Raw genomic sequence first — 19,716 nt, 5'->3', positions numbered from 1 at the left:
AACTCATTTACAGAACCAAGAGATCCGGCAAAATCCTGGTTGAAACTATATGGATTGCTGAATGTGTTGAGAATGCAGATTGATTCAGCATGAGATGTAAATTGCAGGACATGAAACCCCTTATGTTTTATACCAGTTTTACTAATGTAGAAACCAGCATACTGGTATACACATAAGACAAGTGAATCAATTGAATATAGAAGGATGTGAGGCAACGCATTACTCCTCCTTTCAATGCAGAATTTATCATTTTCATTTTTGCCTCAGTCTTTGTATCTACCATGTAATACTACATCCCAGTTCTAAAAGCAGCACACCAGCAAAATTTTTAATTTTGTTTGTAGACGGTAACACAGTATCACATTTTTTTTTCCATGGAGACCAGGAAATGTTAGACTCTTGCCATTGTCTAATATGTTTGGAAAAAATACATAACAGTACTGTAAAAATCTGATTGAATCAGTTTTTCATTTTAAAAACAGTATGTAGCTGTACCTGGACTGTGGACAGCAACCTTTAAAAGTGCAATCAATATTCCCTGATGCTTGTGTTGCAAGTACCTCTTCTGGATTTGTTTTGAATTGTTAGAAAAACAGTAGTAGTTATTTGTTAGCTGCTTGTGCCAATCATTTCAGAATAAACTAACTTATGTTGCTGAATACAATGTTTTATACATCATGTTAAGCCTCGTGCCCCACTTGTTACCTTATCAAACGCACTGGATGACACGAGATTCTATTTGACAATATTCATTTTATTATCTGAAAGCAAACAAATATAAATTAGAACCAGTTTACAGCAAATAGTACCACTGTTCATCTAGGCCACTCAAAAGTGGCACAACATGATGCTGGCACACTATTAAAACTTGTGTGCAAGACATATTTATACTGATAAGAATAATTCTGCTTAAAAAGGGGGCTATGCTTAAAAAAACAAAAAAACCCAAACTGTTTAGTAGTCATGCCTGTGGAGTAGTAAAGCCTTTACAGCACATGTGTCAAAGTCAACAACCAACACTGAAATGGTTAGAATATCAGCTTCTCAAAGTCATAGGCTGAGTAGTCATTCATTTTATATGCTTTGTCAGTTAATACTTGATGTGCTATTGACCTGACTTTTCCCCAGATGAGAGGGATAATTGACCCTCTGTGGAAGCAATATGACTGACGGCTCTCAAAATTAATTCAGAGCTTTTTCATCTAATTGAACTGGCATCTAGTTTTGAAAACAATGTAAACAATAAAAAACCCAATTTATTATATTGTGCAGTACAGTAACAGCCCAGTAAAACACCTCTTATAACTGTTCTTCCGTAAAACACCTCCTGTATATATTGCACACATTTTAAAATAATGTATTGGCTCATAAAATGAAAATAAAATTGATTAAAACAAATAAAACAGTGGAATGTAATTGCCCAGCATGGTATAGTGGCTTTATCAAATACAGTTTCTTCCAGTTCTTTCTGAGTTGCAGGTAAAACTTGGTCAAGGCTGGGCTGCAGCCCGCATAGAGGCGAGAGCTGAATGAATGCGAACGTGGAGCCTGTTCTCAAAGTCATAGCCAGCATAGTCCTCCTGCATAGTCCATGAACAGAGAAAAAAACAGAATAAAATAATAAATGTTTTCTGTTCGTGCTCTGCCCTGTCACAAGTCAGCACGTACTGACAGATCAATGCACTCGCTGCCCACTCAGGTAGCAACATACGCATTAAAGAAGACGACAGCCCCATGCTCGGCTCCTCCTGTTCTCCTGTCAGACATTGCCACATCTGCTGAGGCATACAGAGATGGCTGTTACGGCTACAGCAGAGGGAGTGAGATCGGTGCTCTGTCAACGTCAGTTGCACGGCCACTGACGGAGTCAATGCTGCTGCACCAGACATCCCCAATGCAGTTCGGGTGGGTGAGGCTGCACCAAGCGCACAACAGGTAATGTAGATACTAATTACTGTACATGAGTAGACTCAATGTCCGCAAAGGGGAACGTGAGTTGCGACTGTCCTTGTGACCATCGCTTTCAGAATTATTGCACACGTTTCCTAGGTCGGTGCCTCATGGTCTGTCAGCTGAGTGGGAGAAGACAGGCCTCTCCTTACCCACAGGCGGTTATTCAGAACGTACAAACCCACTCTACATTCGTGACCTACAGTGTTTGTAGCTGGTGTGACACCATTAACCCCCTGTAACTCCAGTTTAAATGCCCGGATGATACACTGTACTCCAGTCAATGACTTCACAGGGAACTACTTAGCTGTCAGCTCCTTTACTGGATATACTATCACCTGATCAGGCAGAGAGTTCAAAGATCTGTCTCAGAGTGATGAGACAGAGCGTGCACATCCTAAAAACTTTTACAGATCCTCGATCAAAAACTTTAAAGGCAGAAATCAGACGAAATCCCAACGCTCAACTAATTGCTCTCAATATTTAATAAGGCAGCGCTTTGAACTCAGATCTTCGCCAGGCTTTGTCACAAGTAAATCTGTTACTGAAACATGTTAGAGGAAAACCACTGCACACAACTCCTTAAAAGTCTATGAAAAGTCATTAAGCAAATGAAAACCAGTACAAAGAACAAATCTTTTGAAAGTGTAAAGCAAATAAAGAAACCTACTGTACCTTGGCCTGAAGCAATAGCATGCGGCCTTTCCCCGCAGACTGGAAAAAGAGACAGAATTAAATATTTAGACTATGTGACTTCTCCACCAAATCAGTTAAACTAGACACAGTCTCTCTCTCTCTCTCGATCACACACACAAAACTTGCCTCTGGGGTGTTCAGCAGCACACAGCCCAGTTCATAGCAGGAGTAGGGCTGAACATAAGAGTTGGTCAGACGGCCAACCTCATCCCTCACAGCCAGATGGAAATACTGCAAATAAAAAGGGGAAAGATTCCATCAGAGCACACTAGACAAAGTCCGTTCTCGCTGGTACCACCAGAGTATTAATTATAGAGTGATGAGTGCGCAGTTTCACTATAACGATCCTACAAGTGCAGCTGATGAGTGCAGTCTATCGTGCACTGCATCAGGTGTCCGAGCTGCAAACAATGTATCGTATACTAGTACCTGAATAGCATCTTTGGTATTATGAAGACAATTGTTTATGGCACCAAGAAGCAGGTTTTTCAGGCCTGTACATGAGGCATCATCAATGCCCTGCAGGACTAAAACAAGGAGAATACCCACTATGACACAGCAAAAAGCAAGGAAACAAAATTACAAACAAAGCTTACACTATTATCCATGAGAAAAGTGAGACAATTTAAAGTCGAGTACCTTGTGTCATTGTCTGCAGCTTGGCAGCAGAGCAGTTGGGCAGAGCTTTCCACAGATAAAGTATCTCAATCAAAGAAAGGGTGCAGAGTTCTTTGGACAGACTGGGGCTCCTTAGCTTCTCAGCCTGATCAAATGTGTGCACAAACACTTTACTGATTCTCACTGTATTTTACAAGAACTTGCAGTAGACAATCTGCTGGATACATACTCACCCTCTTCGTGGAGAACAGCTCTATCTGATTATTCTTGCGCTTGAAAAGTCTTTGAACATCCTTGAAAACGGCGACAGCTCCTGCCAGATCACCTGTGGCTCCTTGGCAAACTACATAAGACCACAACACATAATACGAATCAGGGGCCAATACAGAAGTCCGAAGAAATGCCCTCATAACGCTTAAGTCAACTGTTCTGTTAGTACCTCCAGTTAAGTATGCATAGTAGCACTGGGACCAGCGAGACTCAGTCTTCAGTCGCTCAAAGGCCCTATAGGCTTCTCTGTAGTTCAGTTCGATCATGCTGCACCAACCTAAAATGTTCAACAACCAGAAATTATGATGCAGACTAGTGCTGAGTAAGGTGGTTTGAAATCTGAGAGGGAAAATAGTACCTATTTCATATAAACACACGTGCTGAATCTCCCTCTGGTCAGAGGCCAGATCTAAGGCATCACTGAAGGACGTCAAGGCACTACTGATCTGGCACTAGAAAGGGGAACTTTGCGGTGTGAGTTACAGTTACAATGAGATAATATCGAGTTTTCCCAAGTCAGGAGAACAATCCACATCCAGCATCAGATAAAAAAGGGGTTTATTCTTCACATGAATTTACCTCAAGGCGTTGGACTCTGCCTTTGAAGAACATGAAGAGGGAGGAGTTTGGGTAGATAGCCTCCCTTTGTCGGAGAATGGACTTGGCTTCTGTTAGGCCCGCTTGTGTGTCTGTGCCATCCAGAGCAAAGAAGGGCTGCACTACTGTGTGGTACCACAAGAGGGCCAAGCTGCGAGGGAGGCAGCACAGGCACTGTGATGAAGGGGAATATACTGAGCTATACAGCAAAACCTGTCATTTTCCAAGTATAAATATCACACCATCTTGTGCAAAATCAGAACATGGGTTACTGCTTTTTAAGTAATTGTTTGATAGCGAAGATGAACCATATTTAAAAAATACTGATTTGAGTTATTTGAAAAAAAAAAAAGACATATACAGCCAAGGGTGTTGTTATCATTACTACTATTACTAATATACCTAGATAACTTAGTAACTTGGTAGACATGACCAAATTTCCACTAATGATTTTAAGAAGGGGTTAAGTACAAACATAGTTGTCAACGCATTATAGTAATACGAAAGATTTAAAAAGGATTCATTATGACAGCATGATTGGGCAATCTCACGCTGCAGCAGCCAGAGTCTATAATTGAAGCTGTCTACAGTTGGGCCTGAGAGGATTTTTATGTACTGTATTTCATTGATTTTGTATTTGTTACATATTTGGTCAATTACACAAGGCTGAAAAATGTTTAATCTTTTTTACAATGAGTTATTGATGAATGAACACACAAAATGTTCACTTCCAATAATGACACGATTCCAGCCAGCCACCAAAATTATTATTAAATAGTAATTAGGTTTTATCTCATTCCTCCAGAAATGATGCTTCCGTTACATTGCCATATTGTTTACAACTGAATTACGGGTATCCTATTACTGTTATAGCCAAAATACAGATACGCAAACGTACTCACTCAAGTACTCACGTAGCTAAGGGGGCCTTCATGTCCTTGCTTTCACTGGCGTATGTGAGTGCTGACAGGCCCTGAAGACGGTCGCCTGGGAAGCCCAGGAGGTTTACGATCTTCAGCAGGTGCGGCGGCACCATGGAGATACAGAGGTGGAAGAGGCCGTAGCCGAAGCTGACGGAGCCTTTTAGCCTATCCAGAGCCTCTGGGCTGATGCCGTCAGGTCTCTGGGATGGGCTCGGCCTGGGTGAAGACGAGCGGCTGTGGTGCGACAGCCCAGAGGAGGATGACAGAGATGGAGATGGCATCGCTTGTTGGTCCGAGGCCCTTCTTCTGCTGCTGCTGCTGCTCTCCTGCAGGTGGGTGATGTCACTGTAACATTTGTTGTACATCTTCCAGGCTTTACGGAGGATCCAGCCTCCTTTGATGTATGCTGTCGGGGGATTGAAGTTGAGGTCAGTGAAACAGGGAATGCTATCCTTGGCAATCGACTACTGGTATTTAAAAAACAAATATGTTTTAATAAAGGTGAAGTCTCTATAGTTAATCAAAAACTCCTCAAGTGTCCGTTACCTGAAAGCTCTTGTTTGATGAAAGACAGCACTGCAAGGTAAACCTGGCAGTCTGCAATGATGATCTGCCTCTGGAGTCGGTCCATTGCAGTCAGCCCAGACCTCTGAGAGTCCCCCTGGCCACACAAATACCTCACACTTATAGACTGATGTGCAAGCTAACAAGCAAACCTGGACATTGTGGTCCAATTTAAAATGCTCCTTTTCAGAGATTGCATTTGTTCTATATACAGTAGCTTCAGAACGTAATCAGACCCTTTGTAATTCTGTTGTAGGTTTAATTCTAAACAGCGAAAACTGCCATATCCCCTATCAATCTACAATCAATAATCCATAATGATAAAGTGAAAACATGTTTTTAGAATTTTTTTTGCAAATTTATTAAAAATCAAAAACTCAAATCTCTCATTTAGAAACATATTCAGATCCTTAATTCAGCACTGTGTAGAACCCCCAATTACAGCTTTGAGTTTTTTGGGCTCCCCGAGCTTTGCACACCTGGATTTGTTCAGTTTATCCTATTGTTCCCGGCAGATCCTGTCAAACTCTGTCAGAATGAATGGGAAGCATCTGTGAACGTCCACCTTCAGGTCTCTCCACAGTTGTTCTATGTGGTTTAAGTCTGGGCTTTGGCTGGGCCACTCAAGGACTGTCAGAAACTTGTCCTGTTACCCCTGTTACCACTCCAAAAGAGCGCCCCCCCCCCTTGCATTGGGAAGTGACTCCTTCACTTTTTGCTACAGTGAAGGAGTCTGAATACTTTTTGAAGCCACTGTATATCATGTAAATTCCATTAAATTAAGTGCTGAACAGGTTACTCACACTCCTCTTGATCTTGTTTTTAATGGTTTTAATCACACCGGCGTTTTCGCTCTCACACAGTCTCTCTGTAGCTTTCAGGTCCTCAAAGGCCATCTGCATCTTCTCCTCTTCAAATGTCATCATGGCATTCTACAAAGAGGTAGTCAGATAAACAATTTTACGATATATTCAACTACAGCCAAATGCTGGCGATGCACAGGTCCTAAAAGTGAAGCAAAAAATCTAATCCTGGATTTAATTTTGGATACAGCCTGGAGACCAGATAACAGGAAAACAAAATAACACTGAACTAATCTGTCTTCTAACTGTTACAGATTTCATATTATTAATTTACAGAAGGAATCCTGTATTTTCCTTTTACATATATAAGATGGGCTTGTCACAGCCTTCTTGTGGAAGTGGCGGAGACAACATGCAGCAACTTGCACATAACCAAAATGTTTCAAAAAGTTCCCAATCAATTATTATTATAAAATAAACACTGTAAAAGTCAAGCCAAAGGGAGACGGTGAACTTAATATTAGGGCTCGTTATTTTTACCTTTATTAACAGGTGTATTTGGTTTAAAAAAAACAAAACAAAAAACAACATCTGGCGCTTGATTCTGTGAAGTTTTACTGCACTTAGTGACAAAAGCATCGGCCGAACAAATGTAATTTATTAATTCAAACAAATCTGGGTGAAAATTGGATTATAAAATTACCAGTTCAATGCAAACTCTAATTCATTAGCCAGTCACACTTCTGTTTTGGTGCCAGAAAAAAATAAGTCTGGCACCGGGAACACAAGGGAACCTCATTATGAGACAGAACAGCCTTCTAAAGTGGCATTCATCAATCATTTTGGTCAGCATTTGGACCAAAAATACAGGAGCACACCGAGGATGCTGCGTCTTGACTCACCAGAAAACTCACAAAACTGGCCCCGAAACTCATCAACGGACTGTGGTTCCTAAAACGGACGATAAAGAAAAGATAAGTCAGTGTCAGTGAGAGACATGCCGTGTGAACAGGTAAGAGTGCTGGTGGGTATTTAATACATCACTGAGCCCTCTTACCTAATCTCCTACACCCATAATGCAACACGCAATGACAGCTTAACGGGCCAGTAGGAAATTGGTTAATACAGGCAGTCACACAACCGTTCTCAGCTGCTGGTGTGTCTTGGACTTCCCTCAATCTTTTTTTTTTTTTTTTTTGCTGGTGCAATCAAAACAGGACGACACCTAGAGCTTAACACTATTAATGGGAGAGGTGACATTTAAAGCTTGCACCGGGGGTTGGAACACATAGGGGCTGCCCTTCTGTGGCATCAACATTCAAGTTGAAAGCAAACCCTTCCCAGAGATAATTAATCCTTTGAATCACAACTCAGCATCACTGAGGAATGTATGGAAAATCCCACAACCTGCAAGTGGACTGGTCAGAGTGTGTTGGTTAGAGAACACTCCCCCCCGGTTCTATCTGAATAGGCAGGTAAATGTTGTCCGGTAATTCCCACAAAAGTTTCCCATGGAAAAAAATACATATTATGTGGTGTAGCATAGATGTTAATTTCAGCTTTCTTATCATTTAATTGTCTCGCACCCCCCCCCAGGCTGGCAGCCACTGTGTGGGAGGATCATTTAAAGCTTTCAGCCTTACATTTGGACACCACATTAAATGCAACTTTGTTTCCCAGAACGAGCCTCGGCAGGTGCAGCCATCCAACAACTTCCATGCGGTTGCGAGGTGCAGAGGCTGAGCCACGGTGACAGACTGAACACAAACCTGTTCGAAGGAACTGAAAGCCAGGGAACCTGTTCAGCAAAGCTTTCTTGAAAGCATTTGTTCATTTACGCCGAAGATGGTCACAAGCGCAGCAGCCTGTCACCAAACATAGCGAGCAGTATTATTACACTCATTCCATTTTCATTGGAGCATCACAAGTGACATCCTGGGTGTGGGTATTCGCTCAGGGTATTTAACCCAGATTAATCCTGCTGGAGATCACATCGTATGGTGCCACACAAGACAAGCCTGACAAGGATGTCGGGGTTGTGTCTTGCAAACCTAAGTACAGACAGTGCTGAGGGGAATAAATGTCCTGAGCTGGTTGATCACAGTATTCTGTTAACATTAGATACACTTGTCATACAGTTTCCATCACTGGAATGTTTCCCAGACATCAAAATAGACAGAATAGAAACAGAAAGATCGTGCTTGTTGTCTTTGAAGGAAGGAAGGACACACACACACACACACACACACACACACACACACACACACACACACACACACACACACACACACACACACACACACACACACACACACACCTGTATGTTCTGAAGAGCTCGTCGCTCTCCCTGAAGCCGTTGTTGAGGAGCATATTGATTCCTTCCAGAGCCAGCTCTGCGTCGTTAATACGGTCCGTCTTCTCCTCCTCCACGCTCCCCGGGGCTGGTTCCGCGGGCTCCGCCATTGAGACACCCTAAACCGGGGGCGAGGAACTGAACGCGGCCGGGGAGAAGGAGGGAGGGGACGCGCGCTGTGTCTGGTTAGTTTACTTACAGGCAGAAGAGCCTCAGCCGGTGGCGCAGTTTGGAGAAAACGCAGTTAAATCCATATTTCTTACCTACCGGGGACTAATTGGCGATCGGGTTGGACCAAGGAGAGGCTGGCTGCTTGAGCTCGTACGTTAGCCGTCGGTTGTGCCAGCGGTCGTGTGGCTAGTCCAACATTCCGCCGCCTGACCGGTGTGTTTGTGTGTTCAGACAGGAAGTGTGATGCCTTCAGGTGCTACTGGAATTATTGTTTTTCCCAGAGATGCACAGGAAACGGCACTGCGGGACAACCAAGCAATAATCACAAAGATGGGGCTTTTACAAGGGTGAATTCATCAGTTGTGGAGCTATGACTATGTTATATGCTCCTGTCTGACATTCTCTGTAAACTCTGTAAACAACTGCCCAGGGTCCCCAAACCCGCGGGGACTTTTCACTCCATATAATTTGGGTCTACATATTTTGATTAATTGCAAATTTGACAGATATTCCCCCCCACTGATATACAGCAACTACGACTGGTCCTCCATCCTCCGGACCAGTTTGGTAGAGGGGCCCCTTGTCAAAATCTAGACCTTCATTGCTCTGGCTTACATTGAGCTCATATGTTGTAACCTTGTGTTTTAACAGATTGCTTCCATTTTTTTGTTTCGGTGTGCCAAGTAATTAACATACAGAAACGTTCGGAAATGTCGTATTATTCCGTCACAGGACAACTGCAAGACTAATACCAACAATTATTGTCATTAGCATTACATCTGAGTTATTTTCTATACTAATCGGTTGATTGTTTAGTTTATAAAATATCAGAATATAGTGAAAAACAACATTTTAACATATTCGAACAGCTTCTTTTGTCTGACCAACAGTCAAAAACCCACAGATGTTGAGTTTTCTATCATAAAGAACAGGGGAAAAAATGGCAAATATCCACAACTGAGAAGCTGGAATCAGTGAATTTTTTATTTTATTTTATTTTTTTTTTGTATTTTTGCCCAAAAAATATCTCAAAGGATTAATCAATTATCAAAATTCTTGCTGATTAATTTTCTCTCAATCATCTACTTGATTAATCAGCTAATCGTTTCAGTTCACCTGTATGCACAACTTCCCGTCGGTCGTTTACAACGTCACGAAAAGTCCGTGAAGGCAGCATCATAGTGGGCGTGGTGTTTTGTTTTTTTTAATCTTGAGATCCAGTCAGCCAATAAGGTATGAGGAACAAGTGTACGCCGTTCTTTCAAAGTTGACGATAAAAGGCCCAGCGACATGTTTTAACGGGTTTCTGTTATCAGGTCACGAGAATATTGTGTTTCCCTGAGGGCCGCAAACAGTGTGCGAGCAAAGGGGGAAAACCTGCCTGAGTGCAATTACTGAACACCACGCTGTCTAAAGTAATTTAGACATCTTTTTATAAAGATCTCTACTCCTACAATGTGGGCATATGGAGATAAATTGGCATCATGGGCATATATAGCCAAGTAAATGTGAATAATCATTTTCCAAGATCAAAATTAAACACAAGGCCAATTCAAAAAAAATTGCAAATTATATTTATCTAATCGTACAATCAAAAGTATACACATGCTGCTCAGTACAATTCAACAATTAATCCCAGATTTCTCAAAAAATCATGTGTCAGTACATGAAATAATGCTAGTTATCACCATGATCACAAGTCAAAAGATACTTTTCCAGACCTACTTACGGCACATTACTTGGACACATTACAGAATGGTTTACAAATCAGTGGTCACATCACACGATTGCATGTACAAATATGTCCAATTATCATGCATATTTTTCCTGGTATCAGAAATTTTGGTGTAAATGTACAAAGCAGGTAAGCAGAGATTTTTTTTTGGTTATATTACTTTCATCTTTATAGCAATATGCACTAAATGGTCCCAAACATGACTGACCAGGATTGTGAGGTTTATGCTCATGGCATCTACAGTATGTTGGATTTTTTCAACTTAAAGACAATGCTCCACAAAATTCAGTAGATGCTGTTTTCGGATGCAACTGACGTTAACTGCCACTCAGAGCGTCCTCGTGCATGCAAAAGGAATGCAAAATGGAAAATGAATTCGGAAACACAGTAATACAATACGGGAAAAACCATGTGAGTTCACGGCCTGTGTGAAGACGCCATTTCTATTAAACCGGTTAAGATGCGGAATTCTACATGCGGGCATGTAAACATCAATTAATAATGATGATCTCCAGTAAAGCACCATCACAAAAGGTATCATTAGTTTTTTTCTTAAAGTGCTGGTTTGCTCAGACTGCAGCCCCGACAAGCATGTTCAGTAGCATTTGATTGTCGACAGAGAATTAATGGACCAACACATCAGACTGTAAAACAACTGTTATAATATGCATTCGCAAATTGGTGCCACATTACATGATTTTATCGCATAATAAATACAGAAATGTTTAACAGAGCAGCAAATATTATGAAACTGTAAGCTGCTGCTCATATCTCTATTTTACACACACATACAAACACACACACATTCACAGACTTACACACACACACACACACACACACACTCATGCTTAAACACACTCCTCATAATATATACTGTACATTCTTACATACAAACACATTCTCTGTCTTGGTAACAGATTGCACATGGTAGGCGGTGGATGTGGTCCCAAGGTTTGTTTAAAGATGACGCAGCGAGGTGCTTTTGTTCAACCTGGGCACTCTCTGACGTTGACTGGACCAAACACAGTAGAGAGCCTCTCAAAAGAGACCGAGTCATCGTTGATCCTCAGGTCCTGGATGCATCCCACAAAGGACGAGGTGACGGGGAGTGTCTGTTGCACTGACATCTCTGCAGCAGAGTGAACTGGTAAGTGATTCCACTTTTACCACTTTCTTTTCACAAATGTATGCCCACTACTTCCTGATAATATTAAACTGTACAGTATTTTTGCTGTGGTGTTATGATATTTTATTGGTATGTACAAAAAAACATAAAACTAAATGAAGTAGATTAAAACTCAGACTAACACTCACCAGGAATGCCACCCACATACAGGGGGTCTTTGGTCAAAGTGGTAGTGGAAGATGGTGGACCAATCTTGTAATTGTCCACTGTGTCCACATGCAGTTGCACGACGTTTTTCCTCTTGATCACTAGAAGACACATGGACAGTGACTTCATGCAATCGCCAGTTATAAAAGCATCCTAGTAGGTCCTAAAAGAAGTTTTGGTTTGTGTTGTGTGAAATCTGTTACGAAGTGACCGTGTGTGCGTTTTACCTGAAATTTTATGAAACATTCCATCACACAAAGAAGCTTTTGGCTTCACTGACACCATGTATTCCCCTTTTCCATTGTTAACCCGTGCCACCACCTGTGAACAGGAGCATGTCCAAACATGGTGCTTTTATTCACACGGGGAGGGAACACACATGAAGTAAAGACATGTGTTCAGTCTAGATTAAATTCAAGATCTGTTTCTGTTACGTTAAAGTCGAGAAGAGAGCCCAACAGTTAACTGCAGTTTCTGTCCCACTGAGTATGCTTATTTTTCAAAAATGTAACCTAAATTTTGGGTTAGGGATTCCTGGCCAGGAAAATCCAGACGTTGTGTAGTCAAGTCTCACCTCTCCCCGGAGCATGTAGATACTGAGATAGTGGCCCATCGTGGGTCCGTATTGCATCCTGCTGGAATCACCGACATGTAGCAGGAGTCCAGTCGGACTCCGTGGACGAATATTAAACAGCAGCTCAAAGCTGGAGCCCACAACAAAGGAGTCATCTGAAATACGGACAACAGATAACATCCCGGTCGTCAGGCTTGGCATTGTTACAGGTTATAATTTAGACACTAAGTACCGAAACAATGAGCGGTGTCAGTTACAACAATAACTGATATGTAACTAATTTCCTAAGAAGTGTCATTGAAAGAACAAACTGATTTGATAAAAATCATAGAGTAACTTAGAGTGTTTTACTCTGCAAAGAGGATCAGATTAATGTCAAAAAATATAAAATTTGTCTTCCTGTGTGGTTGCACATCATTGGCATACAAGACATTTGTCAAATATGTATATTTATATTTACTTGGGTTAAACAGATTTCTGTTAGTTATTAAGATTTTAGATTTTTTTTTGTAGGAAATTCCCGTGGATGTTCACAACTGCTCCTCATTCTTCTGTGTAATGTTTTTTTTTTTCATTCACTGAAGTAAAAGTAATCCGTTCCAAGTCCTTTTCCCGTGATACTTCCTTAACCCCTACCCTTTTTTTTTAGGAAGAAAAAAGAAGGGAAACCCCACTTGACATGTGTATCCTAGCACCTTTTCAGATATGTATATACAGTACTACTACGTCCTTTTATTTATTAGCATTTTCTGTCACAGGACACACATTCTGTGGATGTGGTCAAAATTCCTACTGATTGCCGGAGAACCTGATGGAAATCACTATGATCATTAGAAATGCTTCTGTGTGGAGCATAATCAGACCGTTATCAGAGTGAGTACTCACTGATAACAACATGTGCTCCACTCCCTGAGAAGTAAGCCCCTCTTTGTGTCTGTCCCTCGAGGCAGGGGCCAGCACCATGGTTTGTGGTTGGATTTGACATTGGTGCTCCATTCATTTTAAAATTGCGGATACAGCCAGACACGCTTTGTTTCGGAAGGGCCTTTGACTGGAAAAAAAAAAACAAATTACAAAGATAGATACTTTTTTAACAAATGTGTGTGTGTCTGGGTTTGTGTGAATTGGCCAGTGTGTATTCTTTACCTTTAACTGTTTGTGAAGGGATTCGGGGGCACTGCCCAGATACACAGGGGACATGAACTGCTGCATGGATGTCAACTCAGTATTGGTCAGCTGACCATCCTGGGCTCTGATCCCATCTACAACCAATCGGAATTTCTTCTTCTCCAAACTGAATATGACCTACAGATAACATGTTCACCGTAGACATAAGCATTGTAAAGTGTTTATTTTCATTCTGTATAAAAATTGTACATAAGTTTGGTTTTGTGTTGAAATACATGTGACTAAAAGGATATGAGTAAACTGACCGAGTGCCACTTTCCATCATTGTACTTCTCCCGGTTGAAGATCTCCTTCTGTTTGCCTACAGACAGTCTGATCCTGCCCTTGGACATGTATAGAGCAAGATGAGAGCGCCCTCCTCTGGTAGCAGCAAAGAACAGCAGACCTTCGGGAGATCGAGTCCTGACATCCAGTGAAAAGTGGGGTCTGGGGAAGATGAAGAAAAGCACCATCTTCAGTGTTTGTGTGCGTGGGCTCTGACAAACTCAGCCAAGCACACTTTGCATTTGTACGTCTTCAGCTGAAACTAAGGAGAGCGAGGTAAGACTGGTTTCTGACCTGGGCTGCAGGACCTGAAGTGGAAGACTGTAGCTCAGGCTGCTCACAGGGCCCCCCATGCGATAAGCATGTTGAACCAGGGCCGGCAGTGTACACGCTGATACACTCTGATTTGTCGCCTGCATCACACCGTCCTGAAACAGCACACACACAAACAACAGAGAGACTCAGCATAGGGTGAAAAGTTGGCTCTTAATTCTTTTCCAGATCACAACTCTTTGATGGGCTCAAGCCTGTCAGTAAATAAAGATGTCAGGGTAGAACAGCGCATAGTGATAAAGGCGACAACCTTTAATTAACAACAACTTTTAATTAACAGACAAAAAAAGCTATGTATTAAGGACCTGTTGCACACAGAATGAATGGATGTAGGGCTTCAACTCATGATTGTTTTCATTATTAATGTTTCTGACCATTATTTTCTAGATTAATCGATTACATGTTTGGTCTTTTATTCATAAGGAAATAGGGAAAAATACCCATTACAATTTCCCAATCACCAGCTTACTTAATTAAAAAAAATTTAAAGTTTTTTTTCGTCCATCCAACAGTCCAAGACCCAAATATGTTCACTTTACTATTATAGAGCAAGTAATCCTTCACATTTGTGACGTTAGAACCATTTAATTTTTAGAATTTTTGCTCAAAAGTTGACTTCATCGATGATGAAAATTGTTGCAGATACATTTCTGTTGATCGACCACTCAATGAATCGACTGCTGCTGCTATGCAGACCAGAAATACACTAGATGGCTCCATAAGACATTCAGCTCTCAGTGATAGATTTGGTAACTAGTCAAATAAAACCTGGTAGTTATGATTTCTACACGTATAGTTAGTATTGATGGCGACAGGTTGCTCAGTATGGATCTTGTAATTACTACCGTACATACTTTACTTTGTGTACATTATGGGCTTTAATATCATAATGTGTTTCCTGTGTTAGCGCAACCCCCACAAAGTTTCTCATTACTCAGAGATGTGTTTGATTTCAACACAGTTAGGAATTTGTGCACGTTCAACTGCCCCTTACAGCATTCAAGAAAGGAGTTGCTCATGTGGTTTGATTTCAGTGATTTCAGTTTGGCATGCACTCAGGGATAACAGTCATGGACTTGCAATAGAGTTGCCGACATTATAAAACTATAAACAGGCTCAAGGATCTCTCTGATATGGGTCATGTGGTCATGCTATGATAAAAAATATCAATAATGGTTGGGGGTCGGCTAAAACCACATGATCGTATTACACACAGTGTGGTGTATGCTTCTTCACAAACTTCAAAATGAGAACCCAATAAATCATGACTGAATTTCAGAGCATAGTTTCTCCCTTATTTTGGCAGTCTGTTACCCCTGCGGTTATATTTTCCTTCGAGTCTAGCCTGTAGTGTGGACTGGGTATTGCACTTCTGTGAGCTCATGCAGCATTCGAAAATTCATTATGCAGGTAATTTATCAGTGGCCAGACGTTTTTGGAGAATGGACTGTGGTTGTGATATGGCCTCCTTTAATCAGATGCTCTGAATCAAATGACGTAGAGTTTAGTAGATGATGATGGACATGCAAGTTCCAGAGTGATTTGAAGAAATTGTGTAATCATGCTTTTGAGAACAAAAAATGAGAGTATAGATTTATAACTCTTAAGTTCCAGTAGGCCTCCCATATTTCACTGTGAGGCCTAATGTAGCTGCGAAATATTAGTATTTCATCTCAGGACGTTCTTCTGTTTCCTATAAATGTTATATCGTAATGTATATCAGTGTTTCTCAACCTTATTGCTGGGATCCCATTCAGATTTTCAAGAGATGTAAGAGTAGTAATTTAGTTTTGGTTGTCAAATCGAGACAAGTTTATTTGTATAGCCCAGTATTAACTACACTATCTCACAAGGCTTTTTTGACCCACAAAGGCATTTGATATGTGTTTTAATATTTTTAAAAAAAATCTTAACAGGTTTGACTTCAAACATGAGGTCCATCTGTGTCCTTAAAAGCAGAATACAAAAGTATGCCATCGTCAAATTCATATAACGTGAATTCACATGAATTTTCCGAGGTAAAAAGGGTAACAGGCCAGAAAATGTTGAGAAACTCCGATGCGGATCCCAGAGTGTTTATCGGATATTAACTATGTTAATAGTGCAAGTTACTGTGCTCAAGCATCATGATTAGTCATTTTATCTGATGGTGAAGTTACCATTTCTATTATATCATCATCAGGCATGTTCATTGTTGATTGTGTGCATTAGGTCTGACAGAGGTGAGTTAGAGGGAACGTGCTTGTGAATGACTGTTAGAAAGTAGCTCATTACTCAGTTACATGGAAGAAAGAGAAGAGACATGAAATGATTTCAAGCTTGTTATTCACAAGTCTTTGTTTGTAGTTATTGGAATTTAAATAGAATAGACAAGGATACAATACATTTTATAATTCTTATGATTACTGAAACATTCATGCAAGTTTTTATTATAGCACAACAGAACATTGTGGTGCAAACTGACAGTTTTTCATGTCAATATTAGATTCTTGTCAGCATCGGCAGGTCTTTGGGCTCCTTCTTCTTCATCTCTGGAAATAAGGCAGCAAAATATTATGTAAACAATGTCAACAAAACACAAACACTGTGCAAGAATGAGAGTTTCCCAATACAAAAGTATGAAAGTTACGATAGTGAAAAATTAAGCTGGGTGTGACTTACTGCTAGTGAGTGGAATCAATCTTTATCAAGTCACCATGTTCATAATGTACATGTTAGTTTTGACAGTTATAACCTCAGTAATTTAACAATAACATCTCTTGATTCAGAGAAAGACAAGCAAGTTGATTTCCTTTGGAAAAAAAACAAGTTGTTCACTTATTTACAAAAAACAATCATAATTTCTAGAATAAATGGATTACTAAAATGGATTACAGTATGTGTGAGCATGTCAGACAAACCCTCACCTTCTTAGAAATGCGGTCCAGCATCAGTTGAGCAGGACTGTCAGAAGTACACGTATCAAGGAGGACGTCTCCAGAAGCCTTGAAGGAGCTTAAGTCCTCAGCCTTGTACAGATTGTCTGGCCTGAAAAACATTCAGATGACGTACAAACAAAATATATCAAGCTAATGATCATAAATAGTGTCCATACAGTCTCCTGTGGAAGTTTCTGCCACTACAATAATAACTGTGCACAACATCAATTTTGAGCTATCTTAAAATTATGCAAAGTGAGAAAAGATTACCGTCTTGTGTAGAGGTTGGAAATGCAGCCTTTGAACTTCTCTCTTCCCAGGAACATGGAGCCAGCTGTGTCAGGTACGGATGTGCCGCCACTCTGCTCCTGACCCTTATCTTCATCATCAATAAGCAGCTCAATCCTGTTTGGAAAAATCATTATTGTATTTACTGTAAATTAGCTTTAGATTCGAGCTCTGGCTGAGTATGTGCCAGGGTTTGTATTTTTAATTGTATACGACGAGTGTTTGATTTCAATTACTGGGCAACAGGTATCGCGGTCCACGTGCTTGAGTGTTATAAATGTAGGGACGGTCAAATTAATATATTTTTAAATGTAAAATCACTGCTTCCTTCATACCTTCCAGCTCTTCTGGTTACAGTCAAGTAATGCCACTGGCCATCGTGGTATTGTTTGTTAGATTTCCAGCTCTTGCTGTTGAAACTGAGAGTCACGTGGCCATTTTCCAATGCAAGATTAATCCCACTAGCCTGGAAAAAACGAAAGTTCTTTAAAAGCTGACTAGGTTCTACCTGTTGTCTCACACAAATTAGATCACACAAGTCATAGTTACAACATCTTTTTTTAAAATAACTGTAAGGACTGACCAGCTGTTTGTCCTGTAGAATGACACCCTGATTCTCTGTGCTCTTGAATCCCAGAGAAACAGTTACATTATTAGCCAGGCTAAAGCCTGTGAGCTCGGCTGACAGGGAGCCCCCCAAGCTGAACTCTGCTTTACGAGAAACCTAGACAAGAACATGGACATTATATATCAGTTCATGAGACACATAACAACTCAACTGTGGTTTGGGCAGTGATCTAAATGTACAGACAAGCTTGTGGTTTGGGATGCAAAGGTTAATGTCCTACCAGGGAATCCTTGGGGCAGCCTTTGCTGACGCCCACTTGCTCATCCAGAGGTTTAAAGACATTATTCAGCTTAAGATTCTTCAAGCATCCCTTGAATGGTTGCATGGTGATGTTATGTCTGGGAGGAGGAACAGAAAATCACGTTATTCTCACTACAGTGAGAAAAGGCTGACTGCCTCATGCACAACACACAATATTTAAGAGGGAAATTGTTAACCACATACCTTTCCCTCAAGGCTTGTGGTGCACCACCAATATAAATGTCTTTAAAGTCCTCATCGTTGTACTCAGCTGTGGCTTTGAGAAAGTCGTTACCAGTGACGCGGACTTTGAATTCTCCATTTCTTGTGACAATAAGGATATCTCTCCAGTCTGTTGCCTGAAGAAAGGAGAGAGGAGCAAGATTTGGTTGAATGAATGATTCTTTATTTACCTGTGTCATCTGGTTGAATTATGGTAATTGTCAAGGAAAGAACGTGGAAGACTGCAAAAAACAAAAGAAAGAAATCTTCTTACCGGGAATTTTTTCATGTTGTCTATCGTTGGTTCTTTGAGCAAATTACTGCGGATAACAAGGAAGCCCTTCTCCAGTGTTACGGTGAAGTATTTGCTCTGTGTTGAAGAGGAAACAGAATAATCAAATTCTTGCCAGGAGTAACTATAATTTCTATTTCAAAAGCATAAAAACATTTATTTACTAACCATATGATCAATAACTTACCTCACTTCCCATGTATAAGAGTAGACCATTTTCTGAATGAGTGAGGATGGACATACTGATGAGGAAGACAGGTCTTCTATCTGTAACTTTGCCATATCCAGTGCCTTCAAAGTACTCTGAATCCATTGGCGGGACATACCTAGACAGAGGAGAGAATCAGGAAACATTTTTTTTTAAATCAGGTTTTAAAATTCAAAAATCTTGCTTATCTTTCTCAACATTTTCACACCGAGCAAATTTCCTTCCTAACAAAAAGTAGTGATAAAAATTCTGTTTGTCTCTGTTGTTTTGAAAGCCTTTCCATCGGCCCCCTTTTCTATGCCCATAAATTCCTTTTCATGATCACAATGCTGGAGCCTATTCAGACAACCACTGTGCAAAAGGCAATGCCAAGTTTAAAACCCTAGTTCAGGCACTGCCAACGCTACCAAAGAGGGATGGGATGGAATTTTTTTAATCTATTTATGCCAGAGGACGACATCAAAACCTAGGGTTGAGCATTACTGAAAACTTCAAACAATACAATAAGCAGATAACCTGTTTTCTGCTGTTTGTTGTAATAATGGCAG

At 40.7% G+C, this 19,716-nt stretch overlaps 2 protein-coding genes across 6 annotated transcripts in view; both read right to left on the bottom strand.

Moving 5' to 3' along the window:
- Window positions 1-733: 733 nt before the first annotated feature.
- LOC120799422 (tetratricopeptide repeat protein 39C-like) lies at window positions 734-9,185 on the bottom strand. Of its 4 annotated transcripts, none has more exons than XM_040144611.1 (15): window positions 9,038-9,185; window positions 8,739-8,950; window positions 7,324-7,372; window positions 6,422-6,550; window positions 5,601-5,715; window positions 5,046-5,460; window positions 4,114-4,282; window positions 3,893-3,986; window positions 3,704-3,811; window positions 3,498-3,607; window positions 3,286-3,409; window positions 3,076-3,173; window positions 2,773-2,877; window positions 2,626-2,664; window positions 734-1,580 (listed from the first exon to the last, which is right to left on the bottom strand). In XM_040144611.1, the coding sequence occupies exons 2-15, from the start codon at window positions 8,882-8,884 to the stop codon at window positions 1,491-1,493; spliced, it is 1,791 nt and encodes a 596-aa protein (XP_040000545.1). In that variant the 5' UTR covers window positions 8,885-8,950; window positions 9,038-9,185; the 3' UTR covers window positions 734-1,490. The 4 variants fall into 4 exon arrangements, with proteins under 4 accessions (XP_040000545.1, XP_040000543.1, XP_040000544.1 ...); XM_040144609.1 differs by having other exon boundaries at window positions 8,739-8,912; XM_040144610.1 differs by having other exon boundaries at window positions 9,042-9,185.
- Window positions 9,186-10,535: 1,350 nt separating this feature from the next.
- LOC120798860 (laminin subunit alpha-3-like) overlaps window positions 10,536-19,716 on the bottom strand; it is a 54,303-nt gene continuing 45,122 nt past the window's right edge. The window contains exons 62-77 of one of the 2 annotated variants that reach the window (XM_040143628.1): window positions 19,148-19,286; window positions 18,943-19,038; window positions 18,651-18,805; window positions 18,427-18,544; window positions 18,162-18,302; window positions 17,914-18,044; window positions 17,561-17,695; window positions 17,279-17,399; window positions 14,334-14,467; window positions 14,021-14,201; window positions 13,734-13,892; window positions 13,473-13,638; window positions 12,588-12,742; window positions 12,241-12,334; window positions 11,995-12,114; window positions 10,536-11,809 (exon numbers count right to left, since the gene is read on the bottom strand). In XM_040143628.1, the coding sequence (XP_039999562.1) occupies window positions 11,667-11,809; window positions 11,995-12,114; window positions 12,241-12,334; window positions 12,588-12,742; window positions 13,473-13,638; window positions 13,734-13,892; window positions 14,021-14,201; window positions 14,334-14,467; window positions 17,279-17,399; window positions 17,561-17,695; window positions 17,914-18,044; window positions 18,162-18,302; window positions 18,427-18,544; window positions 18,651-18,805; window positions 18,943-19,038; window positions 19,148-19,286 (2,188 nt within the window). In that variant the 3' untranslated portion in view covers window positions 10,536-11,666. Of the gene's footprint in view, window positions 11,810-11,994; window positions 12,115-12,240; window positions 12,335-12,587; window positions 12,743-13,472; window positions 13,639-13,733; window positions 13,893-14,020; window positions 14,202-14,333; window positions 14,468-16,722; window positions 16,904-17,278; window positions 17,400-17,560; window positions 17,696-17,913; window positions 18,045-18,161; window positions 18,303-18,426; window positions 18,545-18,650; window positions 18,806-18,942; window positions 19,039-19,147; window positions 19,287-19,716 lie in introns of those variants that run through there. The other variant, XM_040143630.1, reaches the window with a different exon arrangement.

The sequence above is a fragment of the Xiphias gladius genome, chromosome 14 (genome assembly GCF_016859285.1).
Source record: "Xiphias gladius isolate SHS-SW01 ecotype Sanya breed wild chromosome 14, ASM1685928v1, whole genome shotgun sequence".
In the NCBI taxonomy this organism is placed as follows: Eukaryota; Metazoa; Chordata; class Actinopteri; order Istiophoriformes; family Xiphiidae; genus Xiphias; species Xiphias gladius.
This window is presented reverse-complemented; position numbering and strand designations above follow the sequence as displayed.